Source organism: Haliotis asinina, chromosome 3, assembly GCF_037392515.1.
Source record: "Haliotis asinina isolate JCU_RB_2024 chromosome 3, JCU_Hal_asi_v2, whole genome shotgun sequence".
In the NCBI taxonomy this organism is placed as follows: domain Eukaryota; kingdom Metazoa; phylum Mollusca; class Gastropoda; order Lepetellida; family Haliotidae; genus Haliotis; species Haliotis asinina.
Window position 1 is genome coordinate 3,112,872 of NC_090282.1, and position 16,497 is coordinate 3,129,368.

Consider the following 16,497-nt stretch of genomic DNA (forward strand, 5'->3'; position numbering starts at 1 on the left):
GTGTATGGCTTTGAACAAAGCCCCTCTCCCTAGATGAGCCCTTATATAACCCTCACCTCCTTGTCATCCTTATACCAGGAAACAACAAAGACATCGAGTTATGGACCAACAGCCTCTGACAAAATACTACCTCTCAGGGCATGTCCTGGTAAGGTTAACTGGACATGATCACCAGGGGTCAATATGCTCCAGTTTCAATTAAAATAAATTGCCTATATCATCTCAACTAACCAACATGTGTGTTTTCTTCTGAAACTCCCCTAGGTCGGCCAAAACTGCCAAGTAGAAAGAACACACATTCATGCAGTCCACTTAACCTATTATGAGATTTCTGCTGCGGTGAGTGACAAATCTCATAGGTATCGGTGCCCAAGGAGGCCCAACTAATCACAATACTCCGGGCCATCATGACGCACACTGGACACCACTGCAGACAAAACCCTCTTGACAAAAGAGAATATGTTACACCATGGCTACATGCAATGAAATCTGTGTGGCATGTATTGCACTGTTGGAGAGGGATTACAGGGATTTATTCCCGCTGTGTTTGGAAGTCCCAGAGCACAACAATTCTCTGTAATGTGGTGGTGGAAATGTGCCTGTGGGTAGCACCGGTCATCCAAGGTCACTAAGGAGCTGTATTACATGTACACATGGATCATTAAAGAATATAACTCAACTACTGGACAGAATCTAAACAAACACTTAACATGGGCGGCATTGCCAAAAATAATCCTTCAAATGTAGATGTACTTCAATTTCAGGTATCTTTTCAGACACATTTGTAATTAGGTTCTTTTGTTCTCATTTGAATGACATCCTGGTAGTACTTGATATGTCACCTCCATAGCTAAACCTTCCACAAAGCAGGGTACAAGCTACATCTGTTCTCTCGGAATCCATCAATTGTGTCATATGTGAAACTTTTACTCAATCTCTATAATCATTGATGTCCTCTCCCTTATTACAGGAAATGATCAGAAAGTTGTATAAATAATTACATCTACCATTACACCTACACACTGCTAACAGCCATAACAGAAAGAATCCTTGTGTCAGTACTGAGTGAGTATTGTTCCACCACACTGCAGCGCACATTCTCTCTCACTCAGACTATAGTGAATCAAACATCCTCCCCACCTCTTACTGACAGCAATGTTCTAAGACCTGTAGGAGGGGGTGGGGGTGTACAACAATGTACAACAATGTACAACAATGATATTACAGATATTATATTCAATTTATACCCTTTGGTTTAACAAGCAGAGAGTCAGTGTCAGCTCAGGGGTTACTGCTGAGGTACACAAGGACTACAAGTGACTCATTTCAGCCTCACACCCAAATGGGGATGACTGGGGGCGGTTTGCCACAATTCTAATCACACAATGTAGAGCATGTCAGAGATTTTCACCTGTTTGTCAGGTAAATACAGATGGTTACGTCCAGGTGGAGCCTGCCGAGTACAATAGCTTGTTACAAGTGACCACTAAGCGATCCCTCCTCATGTTAATGTTGAGGTCAAGACCTTTTTGTGTGTTAAAATGGACTGACTGTCAACAAGAATGCTGGTCTCCTCTATCTGCTATTTACCTACCTAATATCTGTAATTTTGATGTCAATGCTTTGTCTACAGTTGGAAGGTAGGAAAATGGTTTGAATTCAGCAAGACCAATGGCTACTGAGAATAAGAACACTGTTGTTTCAGTTGAAAGAAAGCAGAAATCATAGTGATTATCTTCAAAGAACTAGTAAACACAGAAAAAATAGCTACCTTAGTAGCTAAAGTTCTCTACACAGAATATTAATAACCTCTGTCAGCAGCTAATTTCTACACTGGAACCAATGTTTTTTACCTGAAAAGTGATATGTTTTTATGTGTGTTGCAAGAAGAAACAATGATATTTAAATTACTCACTCAAATTGTGTTCAATCAGAGTGTCACATGTATCTTACAGATATTTTACATGCAGACAAATGGAAATATCTGTAAACTACATTCACTGAAATATCAAGTCCTATGAAATGCTACATGTAAAACATTACAGTTTCCTTACAGTCATTAATCAACAGATTAATATCAAACATTCTTCTATTATTTGTTCAAGTATAAGTTCGTAAACTTCAATGGTGAATGCCTTTTGGACATGGAAACTAGTTATATGATTTGCGACGAGACTGGGTAGGCAGCTGGTTATGGGTTGTTTCTAAGCCCCTCTTCCCTCCCAACAGAGTGCAGGCTGGCCTATCTATCCCCACAATGTACCTTCACTAATTAGAAACTATCAATCTTGGCCCAGTCAGTTCTACTCCATTTCCCACCAATATGATTGGCACAAAATCAAACCTGCGGCTCCCTGCGGCTCCCTACTGCTTGTGGGCATTTCTTCTCCAGTCCTCCACAACACTGTTACTGTGTTCAGTGGTGCTGTTAACTTTCCAACCAGTCATCCACCAGATTACATCTATCCCACAACCACCAGCCCAGCATTGATCTACAAAGATTTAACGTCACTTCATCCCACACATGATTTCTGGTTGGATTACAATCCCATTGCTCTAAATTTTCCCAGATACTGCTTTCGTATCACACAAAGATGTTCCGAACCAGAAAACAACTAGAAAATTAAACAAACTGTAGAAAATCATGTATGTATATTTACTTATGTTTATTTGCATGTAGAAATTCAGAATTGTCTCTATTACAAGTGATGGTACAATCCGTTACCAATGTTAACACACTTTTGATTGTTCCTCTCAAACTGTTAAGTCACCTCGTTTGTTTGTCCAAAAACCCGTCTCAGGCTTAGGTGAACATCATCAAACACAACAAACCAATACCAGAGACTTGAGTGGCTCACAAATTGTAAGCATGTAGCAATACAAAGGTCCCTATACCAGCATCTGTAAAACGCTTCATATATTGACTCAGAGGTCCACAATCACCCATAATATTGTTTTCCCTTGGCTAGTTCCCACTGGGTTATGTGGGTTTGTTCAAACACACTGTGAGACAATCGCTTGTGAACCAGTCAGTTGGCTACTGTTATCAACAGCAAGCAGTCATACCTTATCATGGGTTTTAATCATTTTCGACATGTAGTACAACAATTGGACACTCTCTTCTACCTGGGCTCTAACTGAGCAGTGTCAACTACGGAGGTTATGTCTTCATCATGTGCTGTTTGCATGTAGCCCATAGTGGCCATAACTGGCCATCCTAATATTGCATCAGTGTTACATAATACACTCTCTCCATCATGTCTGTGTGCATGTGCCTTGAATTATAACCTTTCTGACATGTTATGCTCATAAACATAACAGGGCATTAGCTGCTCACTAATATTACAACTGCTTAATCTTTCCTGATGTTAACATGTGGATGCCATGTCTACAATGAATGTCAGTGAGTGAGTGAGTGAGCTCAGCACTGTTTTCAACAGTATGTGTCAGCCCTGTGCATCAGGAAAGTTAAAGCGATGCAAACATTACTAAGTATAGTATTCAAAAGGAAGCCAGGGATACTATATTTGGGATTACATTCTCTGATTTTCTCAGGCCCCCAAAGACGACACAACCCTAAACCACCCCACACCTATCTATCCACAACCGTCTGCAATCTGTACTTAACAAAGAAAGTGTAATCCCAAGCCTAAAGGCATTTTGTATTCACATTCCAACAGAATCTACGAGCAAAAGAGCAAAAACATGTTATCGATGAGAAAAAACATGTTATCATTTGTATATCAGATAGTAATTCAGTTAAGCAATAGTATGTTGTCTGTGTTCAGTCACACCTTTAGAATAATTTGTTAAATTATTTTCAAAATTGATGAGGTAGTTTTCTTACCAAGAACTTAAAATAAACTTATTTGTTTTAATCATATGTGCATATGTAAATATTGTGATGTCTTTACAGTGGTGTGAGCATGGTAAGCGCCCATATATAATTGATCCAGGTATATTTTTATTATTGCTCACATACTCCCAGTGTCATGCCCTGTCTGTCTTGGCCCCAACTCACTGGAGGGAGCCATTTAATATTCTCTGCCATGATGCATCAGCTTTCAGATGACACGTTGTTCTCTTTCTTATATTCTTTGAAGACTATTTAAGTAAAATCTTTATAAATAATAAGTCAGACTGAAGAAAGGCTGAAGAGCATAAAAAACACATGACACATACCTGACGATTGCGTTCATCGCCTATTCGCGAGATCTGGATTTTTTTGCGCCCCATGCTGGAAGTAGGAGATTTGGTTGATTGAGCCAATATTATGCCGTATGTGGAACCGGGAAGAAGAAAAAGGTGATGGACTTGGCACCAGTAGCTCAGTCAAGTCGGCTGTCAACTCTGAAACCAAGACAGAGGTGTGAAAGATTCATATTTCCATCTGTATGAGCTAATCTTAATTAAATGCTTGGATATTTAAGTTAGAGAACAAAAGTCTCCACAACATTCCACCTGTTCCTATGGCTTTTTACCAAACAGGGTTTGTTGTGACATTACGGTAAAATATCACTTGAAGTTTTACTATTTCGTCTATGGCTGTTTACATAATGAATCCACAGAAAGGTCAGGTTATTTCTTTACTCATTTCTAGCAATCTTTAATGTAACTCATCAATCATGTCGCAATATCCATGAGGAACTTGCTCCTTTTCACCATTAAACCGTGCGACATGCATGCACAAGCTACTGTGATGCTTTCAATCAGTCATAAGGCAGGGACAGAACAAGATACTGAATGCTATACCACTGAAATACAACACTTCCCATAATGTGTGCCATATAGGATCTCACAACTGTCATCATAACAGTGGCAACCCCAAGTGGCTTACCAACAAAGGTTCTGCCAGCATGTGATCATTCACCACTGACACAACTAACCCTTTCCTTCACTGTTTACAACCAATGCCTGTGTAAGATAATTATTTCATCTGAGAAATACCACACTGACAGACAATGTATCGACACAGGTAAAATTGTGAATCATAAATCACCTGAGTGTGTGACATATCTACACCTGAACATACCGATATTGACACATCACATTGTCTATAGCAGCTGTCATGAGTAAATAATGGATTATCGGTTGACCTGTGAAATCAGAATTACCCGTGTGTGTAGCCAACCAATAAACATTTGAAGTCAGGGATTCCCCAACATTCCACAGAACCTCATTAATAATTCAGCTATAATTAGCAAGCCTGTGTTCACTGGAAGGCCAAATGCAAGTCCATAGTTAGAAACAGTAGTTAGAGAACAAATACCCCTTGAAAATAATTGATCCAAATAATCTATATTTGCTGAGACTGACGCTGAATGACGCACATGAAGTAATAGTCCGTGTCAAGAGGCTGGTTGTAGACAATAGTAAATATCAATACTACCAGTGCTCTATTTCACCTGCCATACAAAGTGAATGACGACAGACTAAGGTCACCGATTACAGTATAGGTTTGCACAGAAATAGCCCACAATGTCGTCATTACACTCCTAAAGCACCATGTCAGTTGTAAATATAAAACATCAATGCCACAGAATAATCAGTCTCAATAATTCTCTATAACAGATTCGATTAGGTGGAAAAAGCATGTTATGAAAAGTATTTGAAAGGACCACTGACACCCTGCAGACACCTGGTGCTGGGGGAGAGGTGTGTGAAGGGACTGTTGACACCCTGCAGACACCTGGTGTCAGTGGAGGTACGTGAAGGGACACTGACACCTGCAGACACCTGGTGTCAGTGGAGGTACGCAAAGGGACACTGACACCTGCAGACACCTGGTGCTGGTGGAGAGGTTATGCGTGCCCAGTGTAAATGATCACACACTACATAGAATGTAACACCCTGATATAATGGTTCAGACTGTTTCTTTGAACACATATTGACGGTGATTCTAGTCTGTGAGTTTCGTCCAATGTAACCTCGTACTACACAGACTGTCTGTTCATCATAAGGCATATCTAAGTGGGGCCACAATTACACACAGAGGCCAAACCAAAATATTTGTAAACATGTGAAACAAATTGATTCCAAATTGGTGTTTTTGATGATCTTGTTTCAACTTCAATTCAAGATTAATATTTAAACAATATTACTTTAAATGAATATAATTTACATTTTAGTGCTGTGATTTCTCTTGTCTGACATCCATCTATCCAGTGTGGTTTGCGGCTGACCTACCCCAAGCCAGGTACATTGGTTTTGGCATGGCCCTTAGTAACCCCTTTTATCCTACTTGACATGATCGTAAATTAATTTCTTGAAAAACAATTAATTTTTAATGTGGATAACTTTGTGTTCTACCCCCATAAGGCACATCAGTCTGAACAACTGTGAAAATGTGAAACAATTAGAGTGGCCTATACAAATTTCCCTGTGCACAATTCTACAACATGGGGGAGGAGAAAGACCTGTAAATATGATGTTGATGTGACTTGTCAGAACAGCACTGCTCTTGGATAAGGTCACAGTGTATAACATTGCCCATTAATATGAGTCTGGGAGGAAGTAGCCCTGCCTAAAATATCTCAGTTAAAAATAAACGTGTAGTTATAAACAACACTTCTAACTGTAGGGCAGAGGCAGCAGTGAGACACAGATTGGCTGGAGAGCTATATGAACACAAGATGGTTTGTTGAACTCAACATTAACACAAATATTCAAACACATCATCAACTCACGGAGCTGCCAGCTATATACTTTATAATGAACACAACTGCCAAATTCATAAGAATAAAATCAATCTAGCACAAAATATCTCTTGAAGAAAATATTAACAATGATGAGATACAAGTAAAACAAATATCCATGGATTAAACCAATTGATGTCTAAAAATACAGTTGAACTGGTCTACTGTGGTGTATATGCCAAGTTATGCAAGAAGCGGTGTATATAAACTTGCTTGTTTGCACATCTCACATTCCGACGCACCACCGAGATTCACCTGTCCTACCTGAGACAGCAGGTAAAATTAACAAGCCTGTCTATTACATTAGCCTACCTGTCACCACGAGCACACAGCTCACATCTTCCACGCCAACTGACTGGAAAACACTGGTCAGAAGGATGTCTTTTTCACCTGACCTCCCTTCCAAATCCTCACCTAATTCCCGATTTGATCACACAATTATGCCGAGTCTAGCTACGAAGGAACTCATTCAATATTCTCCTCACTGCTTCAGCATGTTCCCTCCGACCTCATTAAAACTATCCTGAAACGCCCCCGTGCCAAGCTTGCAATCAAAACAACATGCTACAGCAGCACTATTAAAGTATGACCACAATAGGGCTTCCCATTGCTTGATAGGTAAATGACCACTAGCATCCTAACACACCTTTCCCCTTGGTCTCCTCGCGGACAGTCATTACCTCGCCACGGCAACCAATCAATACAACGATATGGAGTCATGGGTATTTCATCCGCCATTACTTCAGTCTAATTACTACTACCCTAGGGGCCAAATGACACGCTTAGCATCCAACCAAGACTCTCCCCATCTCTAAAAGAACACGACAGATTTTAACCGGTGAAACAGCCTAACTGTGATCGATAATGTCTGCATCTTACAAATTACTTTTTTTCACCCTACATGAAAATACATTTTTAGCATAGTCGATCTCAAGCCCTTCTCAGCTTCTGGCTTCATGGTGAGACATAGCACCCTTTAATTTGTCAAAGTGACAATCCAGTCTCAAAATGTGCATTTTAATCAACAATTCAAAAAACATGTTCAATTGATTCTGCAACTTAAAGCCTTAGCAAAGTGGCTGAAAGGTTGCAACAACATTCAATATTTACAATCATTATTAATAAAGAATATCTTCCATAAATTATTTTTCAATATCAGTGATTTTCTTTAATATCATCTGATAGCTTATGATCCTCAGATATGGGCCAGGTTTAAAAATTCAAATAATACTGGTTAAATGTTAGACAATACTAGTAAAATGTAAAATCATTAGATAAAAACCCAGAAAAAGTAGAGTTGTAAATGAAAATAGCCATAAACAATGGCCACAAAAACGTAACTGATCATTTCTGCACATTATAAATATTATTAGTACATTAATCAAACATCTATCTTTTCCACTTTTCAACAGTGGGACAATCTGGAACATACATTGTGATTCTACATACACATATCTCACTCACGATCTATCTCCATTCTATTATCTCCTATATGTCCTAGGCAGATCATCACTGTACAAACTCTCCACAGGAGTTTTCTAGTGTGTTGTGGCCGCATATCTGCAGCTAGTTCTGTCCTGAAACCTGGGTGTGTCTATTACATTGGCTACTTACACACAGGGACATATACGACAGCTATGTACTAAAGATCATATACCATGGCTGTTAACACCAACTATTCATACCAACAATATAGGAATGTCATCCACATGATCAGGTTAGAAATGAGCAAAAACTGACATGACAGATTTTATGACTTAACCTTTTGATCAACAAACATGTATTATAACTTCATTTCTAATACAATCTCATAATATAGCAATATAACCCACAGATCTATGACAAGAAATATCTGATCAAGTATAATCATGACAGTTCCTTGAAATGAAACTTAACGTGTAATATTTAGTTATTGTGGACTATTGACAATAACACTATAGCCCCAGGTTCATTTTTTACACAACAGGAAAATAGGTGAAATATATGTGAAACAAAGTTCAGTATATCCTAGAAGTACATTTGGGAACACATTGTAGAGACGAGAATAATAGAAGTATTGTAATAGCTCTACCTTTTATGTCTGTGTGACATGAATGTCCTGCATGGGTGTGATGTAAGTGTGTAGGTCCAACTAGCCACGTAACAGATCATCACTGTCCAGCAGGAGATTCGGTTACTGACAGGAAGCTAGACCTGTGACGGGATATATACAAGTGCAGTGTGGACAATAGCAGGACACTTGGCTTGTGAAGAGAACTGGTGCTGTAGGAAGCAGGAAACCGCCCAACACCAGACAACAAATCACAACAAAGGAGAATCTGGGGGAATCCCCAGTTTGATACACAGCTTTCAAATACTGCAACTTGTTTCCATGAAATATATCGTTCTAAACATATCAGTTTGAACATTTCAATCATGTCATTGATATTACTTCAGGATCCTCAGAAAATTTAAGCCACATAAAATCTGGGTGAGTCATGTGATGTTGTACATAGATATATATTGTACATATATTGTATGATGTTTATCAGAATAACCCTTTTAACAGACACCCACAAAACAATAAAGACAAAGTCATTCATCACTGTCATGATAAAACTACTTATTTCATAAGGAAGGTTATTCTCGTATGATAAGTCATTTTTAAATATAATATTTCCACATTAATCTCTTTATCGAAATAGAAAAACAAGTTTACAATACCATACATGATCAAATGATGAAGACCTCACTTTTATGGATACTAATTTCTCCTTGCAACATTTTGCCCTTTCATCAAGTGAATGGTCTGACAGAGGACAAGGAGTGGCCGTGATAAAGAAGCTGTTTCTGATATCCATAAAATGTTCAAGCCTTCATGTTTTTTAAAAGCCTGTCGGACATATGATGGTGATTATAACATCCAAACTTGTATGAGAGAATCTTGCTATGCATTGACAGGAGTGGCATCACACTCAGTCATGGCACTGTGACCACAGCGATACATAAACATATCAACTTATCCCTGTGTGGTATGAGGGGGTACACCCTCTCCATGCTGGCCTCCATCACTGCTCCCTTGCTAGTGGTAGTACACACACACAAACATGACAATAAAACAGCACCACAAGGTTTTGCCGTCTGGAAGGTGACTTCCACAAACTGATAGCGAGTTTTGGAAGACAGTGAGTAGAACTTACGTGGTAGCTAACCCCAACATACTGTTGTCCATCAGCGCTAGTGAATGGTGCTGAACCATCACGTAACCATGCCAAGTTATCCAGCTCGGATTTATACTCACCATGTAGGTCACATATGCCTAAGGGGAATTTTAAAAAGGCCAACACTATCATATGGTCGACTTGATAGGCCAGTGAATGTATCACCTATACCTTCATACACAGCAAAGCAATTTCATTTCTATTAAAAGATAACTTTTTATTTAATATGTGTAAGAAAGAAGGTAATTGCATTTTAGTCATTTCAGACTCAATTCCAAGGCTTGATGAGAATTGTGTAATGAACATTTGTCATTTAAAAAAATTAAAAACTTCTTAAAAGGATATACTGATTCTTTTCAATACTTTTTTAAGCAATTTCACTTACACCATATATGAATATTGTTAATTCTAAGGTAATTTAATTAATAGCTACTCATATGTTCCTCTCATCTATTCCAACCATAGTGTAAGAAAGGCAGGAGTTTTCACATTTGTAAACAAAACTAAAATACATTCACAGTAATTATGGCTTTAAAATGCCTTTATCTAAAAATACAATGTTTCCAAAAACAAAAAAAGAATGATTCCATTCATTAAACTGTCAGAATTGGGAAAAGCCACTTGCATGTACAACTCAAAATAGCTGCACAAGAACAAGATGGTGTCTTATTTCTTGACGTCATGAAAGATCACTAACGTCTCTCGCTAGTGAAACCGTACACTTCTACAACTGTCATTCTGACAACATCAGAAATCAACACGAGCCAACTCACCAATTAAAATCATACAGTCAGTGTTACCAGTCCACAAAGTCACAACACCTGTAACTGACGATGTAAAATGGTCCTAAATCCTCAGCTAGTATGACATAAAATCCAAGTAAAAAACAGTCGCTCCCAGCCCTAGTATAGGAAAAATATCACAAACAATCTTCCAGATATCACCACCACTTGTATATCCTCAGGCTGTTGTTTATGGTGTGGCTGAGACACAGCAACCCAAAGTCACCTGTACAGGTAGATTAATCTAGCTGTGTGTAGATAGGTGGCCATGTTAGCACGCGGAGGTAAGGACACAGCCACAGGACATGTCAGCTGTCTTCACCAAACCCTCGGGGCCGGCCTACATCACTCATAAGTTACACTCACAACTGCCCATCTCCAAATAATGATGATAACTTATCATGTTTATATTCCCTCAAAGCCCATATACTAAGAAAACAAGCTAATCACTACATTAAAGCGCACATACATGTACTATATAGGCATATATTTTCACAAAATTCATATTCATCATGAGCACAATTTGATCAGTTCGTTGAAGCCCATATGCAAAGTCTCATTCACTTCATAACTATATGACACAACAAAAGGATTTATGTAAAATAGAACTTTGGAAATCTGTAAAAATGATTATATTTCAGCGTACAAGTTCATTTTCAACTATTTTTTCCTCAATTTCTCCATGACACCATACACCAAAAGGGTGGAAGCTTATTGTGAAGTGAACCAACATACCCACATACTCCACACACTGAGACTGCCATCCTTCCGAGTGCTTCACAAGAATGCACAAATGTTTAACACACTCTTCACTTCTTTCCTTTAAAACTATTGCCATGGCAACAAGGTATGGTCTTCACACCTATCACAAGCTGTTTTTTCCTGTCAATGAATGCCAAGGTGAAGGGTTTCGTCAAAAACTCTAAGAATCAGTGACAGAATAACAAAACACATCAGGTGACGGCTACTAAGGAATTTCACAAATACAATATTTTGACATTTGCTCATTGATGTCCTGTGACAGTGATGTTCCCTCATTTATACAAAGTCCCAACACTACTGTGTTTGTCACCAGTCATAAACACCTAGCCACACTTAAATCTACAAAAAAAAATTATTTATTATGTATTGTATAAACACATAGTGTAGAACATTAGGGAATAATTTCAATGATTCAAATCAAAGAAATTCAAAACAGGTGATATGCTTCATTCATGAAGCATCATACTGGTAAATTCATAATACTGGGCAAAACAATTATTATAAAAAAGAGATGGAACTACACGTTGTACTATTTCTCCGTGATATGTGAGGAATAGCAACCTGGTCATCATGATGCATGCAGGCCCCGGAGGAGGTTTATTGTGTAAGTCTGGCTACTGCCGATCTGTGACCAGCAGCTAGGAGACTGAAGCAAGCCATAGAGGGACTAATTATGCACAAGCAACAACTCAGGCTAGTAAGACTTCCTTTGTCACTATTAGTCCACTCTCCAGCTCCTTTCCTATTGACGTCAGCGTTTCGAGTTTCGCAAAGGTGCGCTAGTCATAAGAGCATAGCTACGAGAACTCTGCAACGTTGAGACAGAGGTCTCTCATTTAGATTTAAATGACAGGCTTAATATAAGGATGGGCAGATGAAAATATGTTGCGTTTGTAGACGGCTCCTGTTGCTGCTATTTCCAGTGTCTCAAGACCCTGTTTTTTGCCTAAATATGGAATAAATAGATTTTCCTATTTATTTCAAACCATGTCACATAATCACCTGTGTGGTAATAGTGCCATGAGGAAGGAAGACCATAGGTGTCAAAATGTCAATGGAAGACAATATTCTAAAAACATTTTGCTATTGTAGGTGGCCAAAGCTGTATACAACCGTCATATTCCCCTATTTATGTTTCAATTCAGATTTGAAATTCTTTAGCTAAAGATATAATCTACCCAAACACAATGAGAATCCCCAGTGTGCCATCTAACAATATGTCATCAATAACATTTTTCACCAGAAACATTCAGACCACAAGATATCATAAAAAACTATAATTCTTCAAAGACAATGATATTCCATGTAGAGGAGACAAAGACAACTAAAACCCTATTTCCTCCATAAAAACATAACTGTCTGATCAACCTACTCTTGGCAATTCATTGCTGCCATACAAAATCTTAGACAAATGAAGGAAAAAAAATTTCGACACGTTTCATCCTCAAAGGATTTTCTAGGAGATTGCGGCAAGCGGTGAACACCTGACCTATATCGTGGGGGACTGAACAGGATACAGCAGAGGAGGATGGGACGATCAATTATCGAACCAATCCTCGCACATACATCAACAAGCAGGGGGACAACCAACAGGAACAAGAACAGACTCGTTCTTCAATCACAGCCAACTTCTACCATTGTGTTTGTCAGACTACAAATGAAAACTTTCCTCTGACTTCTTAGCAGTGTTATTTGTCTCTTAAAGGTATCTGTGTCTAGTCAACTGATAAACACAGGCATCTTATGTGAATATTGCTATGATGTTGGGTCTGTGTGGCTGTTGATCCTCCATACCCGGATATGCAGTGTGAGCTCTCTCTCCTTCAAAGTAAGGAAGTCTAAACTTGGTAACAAAACAAAGGCACTACCCGGATGCAACCCCTGGAGCAGAGAGGACCTTGTTGATGGGAGTTACAAACAACATTATTTTTTTAAAGTGTATTTCAAACATGAGGTATGTAATGCTGTGCGCCCATATTTGAGAGTTTTCCGCACACAGTCTGCTACAAATAGGGAGATGAAACACAAGCAGAAAGAGGAAGAGGCACAGGAAGCTGATATCTCCTCACAGACTAAGTTTGGCTGGACTGTTTCTGACAGCACAATGACATAGTTGTCTCTAGGAAATGAAGAAACTGGTGCACACACTGGAATATTTTGTGGGGAAGTGAAGTCCATCTGAAGGCCTGTGTACATGAGATGGAATCAGCTGTCAGTGACTCATTCAAACCTTGATAAGTCAAACTTCATTAACTTATCATATCATTGACAATCTAGTCCACACCTCTGCCCTAATGTAGTTTGCTGTTATATTTCTATTTTTCTATATCCAACTTGACCTTAAATCTCACAGAGAAAAGAATGATCCAGTATAAATGGGAAACAAGAAGTGAGATGACATACCTGTGCTATCACCTTGACACAGGTAGGTGATGTAGGAGGATGTAGGACGTCAGTAAGAACAGCAAGATTCACACATCCTTACTCCATCCTCATCACAGAGACACTGTCCCCTCTTTTGGGTTAACCCAGCCCCTCCCCATTCAAACAGCTGTTCCCGCAACAACATCCCAACATGCAACCAGAGCACATCATTACAGCCATTGGTCAAATTTTGGGGGGAAAGCCTGCATGGCAAAGGGTTTGTGGCAGGTGTCCCATGGCCTTGCTCTTCACAATAATGGACACTGGTCAACTGCTGCAACTCTCGGGGCAGATGAGCAGAACAGCGCCCATCACCACACTCTCACAATAGTGGGGCTAATGTAATACTACCTGCAGTCGGTACAAATAAAAGCACATGCCGCACACCTCCTCTGTCCTGCGGTGAGTTCACAGGAAAAACTCAAGGGGGATCTGAAAGGAGGGATGCCCCACTCACTTCTCACAACTTTTCATCTTAAGGTCTGAGAGTTTAAGGACAGTGGTCATTCGAGGCAGGCCATCACAGTCCCCATACATCATGAGGTCTAATCTGATGACAATGTTGGCCTCAAGACCATGCCCCTTGAAACAAGGGGTCAGTGTTGTTAGGTGGGGGGTTAAATTAGCTGACAGGTTCAACTGCAGGGAGTTTTGTGTAGGCTTTCACACGCCACCATTTTCAAGACATCATAGTATTTCAAACAATCACAGGACTTTTCCCAAAATGATTTTGAAACTTCAGAAACATTACATTACATTACATTACATTACATTACATTACATTACATTACATTACATTACAATTACTCCTAACATTTCAAAAAGTAAGCAAAACAAAACTGAATGTATTAAACATTGCGAGAATCATGATCATCCCTGTGTGTCAGTTCAATGGAAACAATCATAGCATTGTACTTTCGATCAAAATTCTTTCCCTATCAAATTCTGCTACAACGCACAATTTTGGAGAATTATCAAATATCTGTAATAAGCCATCTCAACATCAGAAATGTATACATCACATTTGAAACAAGTCCCTTTCTAACATGACAATTTCCTCTTCATTGCATCAAAGTAAATTATAACCACATATCTGCAAACATTAACCTTGTACACAAGTTATTGAGCTGAACCACATTCAAAGACATACTGGCACACGGTCAAGAAAATATCTCTGATACGTGTTTAATTTCAGATTCACGTCAATCCAACCTCTAAATCTCCTAATCCTAGGGACTGTTCACATAAAGCAGATAAATGTATAAGTGCATCCAAAATGGTGGATACAAGCGGCTGCCTCACAGGTGTGAGAACCACATTGTCCTGGATGGGAGTCAGTGACAAGACAATTGTCTGTGGCGCGTGGCGGGCAGTCAGTCGTGTGCCCATCTGTTCAGTGGAGCGGTCAGTCACGGTCACACTCCGGACAGAGGACAGGTGATTTAGAGCATAGGCGGACACATGGTTCTATGTGAATCTTCGGTGTAAGAGGGGGGCATCTTCCCATCAAGGCAACAATAATCAAAGAGACTTCAGACAACAATTAGCTGCACACTCTATGATTAAATTCAAATAAATAAAATGACCATGGGTCAAGCTGTCAAAATCAGTGGATATTAAGGAGATCAATGTCAACATTTTTTTCTGCATGTCCAAAGATTATTCATAAAAAGAGTTAAGTGCACATGCCCAGTCAAAAGTTCATATGTCGGGGTAAACATAGCACCACTCACAAATACACCAGCAGTGATAGCTCTTTCTTTTAAAGGAAGCTATAATTTTGTTTCTTCATTTTAGAAATAGGACATTGATATGGACACCTTGAGAGAATAAATGTTAACATATGGCAAAGTAATTCAAACTTAAATAATGAAAGAGAGGAAGTAGAAACGACGACTAAAGAAACCTTCAGCAGTACAGATTAAACATACAAAAAATGGACTCATAATAGTTGAAAATTAAAATGTATTTTTTTAAATCTTGTTAACTTGTTCATTTAGATTTTTCTCCCTGACATACAAAATGTCCATTAAATAACAAAAATGAAAAAATGTGGAAATGCCATTTAAGTGATTCAAACTTTTTGACAAGAAAGATAAAAAGATCAACTGATAAATGTCAAGCACAGAATATTGGCATGGAATAATAATGATCAATTTTTCAAGGCATTTTTGCAAAAACACATCTATTTTCACAGTAAACTCAATGAAGCCAAAAAGTTCCTGAAGTAAGCTTGAGTGAAGGAAATGTTTAGTCAACCAGATCTGTAATTCTGAAGAACACAATCCCAATAAACATAACGAGGAGAAAGAAAGTTACTATAGAAACCAAGATTAAAACAAGAAGTGTGGAAAACCCACTGATGTAAACAAAACCTATCTGTCAATGTAACAGCCTTGTGACATCATCTCATGCAATTATTTCACCTAGAAACTGTATGGGTATTTTTACTCCAAGACTAAAGCCAAACAGACTACCGATATAGCTCACCATAGAGTTGGGCTCTAAATTCGACAGAAGCCGTCTAAATATACACAGAGAGAAGAGGTACCGAAATAAATTAACCACACATTCAACCAAAATAGCAATACGAGGGCCGTAGGAATGAGTGTATCAAATATGATAGGAACAGCA

At 38.8% G+C, this 16,497-nt stretch overlaps 1 protein-coding gene across 9 annotated transcripts in view; it reads right to left on the bottom strand.

Moving 5' to 3' along the window:
• LOC137277309 (myocyte-specific enhancer factor 2A-like) overlaps positions 1 to 16,497 on the bottom strand; it is a 113,184-nt gene that overhangs the window by 25,586 nt on the left and 71,101 nt on the right. For 5 of the 9 annotated variants that reach the window (XM_067808969.1, XM_067808968.1, XM_067808971.1 and 2 more), the window contains one exon: positions 4,183 to 4,350. In XM_067808969.1, the coding sequence (XP_067665070.1) occupies positions 4,183 to 4,236 (54 nt within the window). In that variant the 5' untranslated portion in view covers positions 4,237 to 4,350. Of the gene's footprint in view, positions 1 to 4,182; positions 4,351 to 7,007; positions 7,027 to 8,766; positions 8,786 to 9,874; positions 9,895 to 10,668; positions 10,689 to 16,497 lie in introns of those variants that run through there. The other 4 variants (XM_067808975.1, XM_067808972.1, XM_067808977.1 and 1 more) reach the window with 4 other exon arrangements.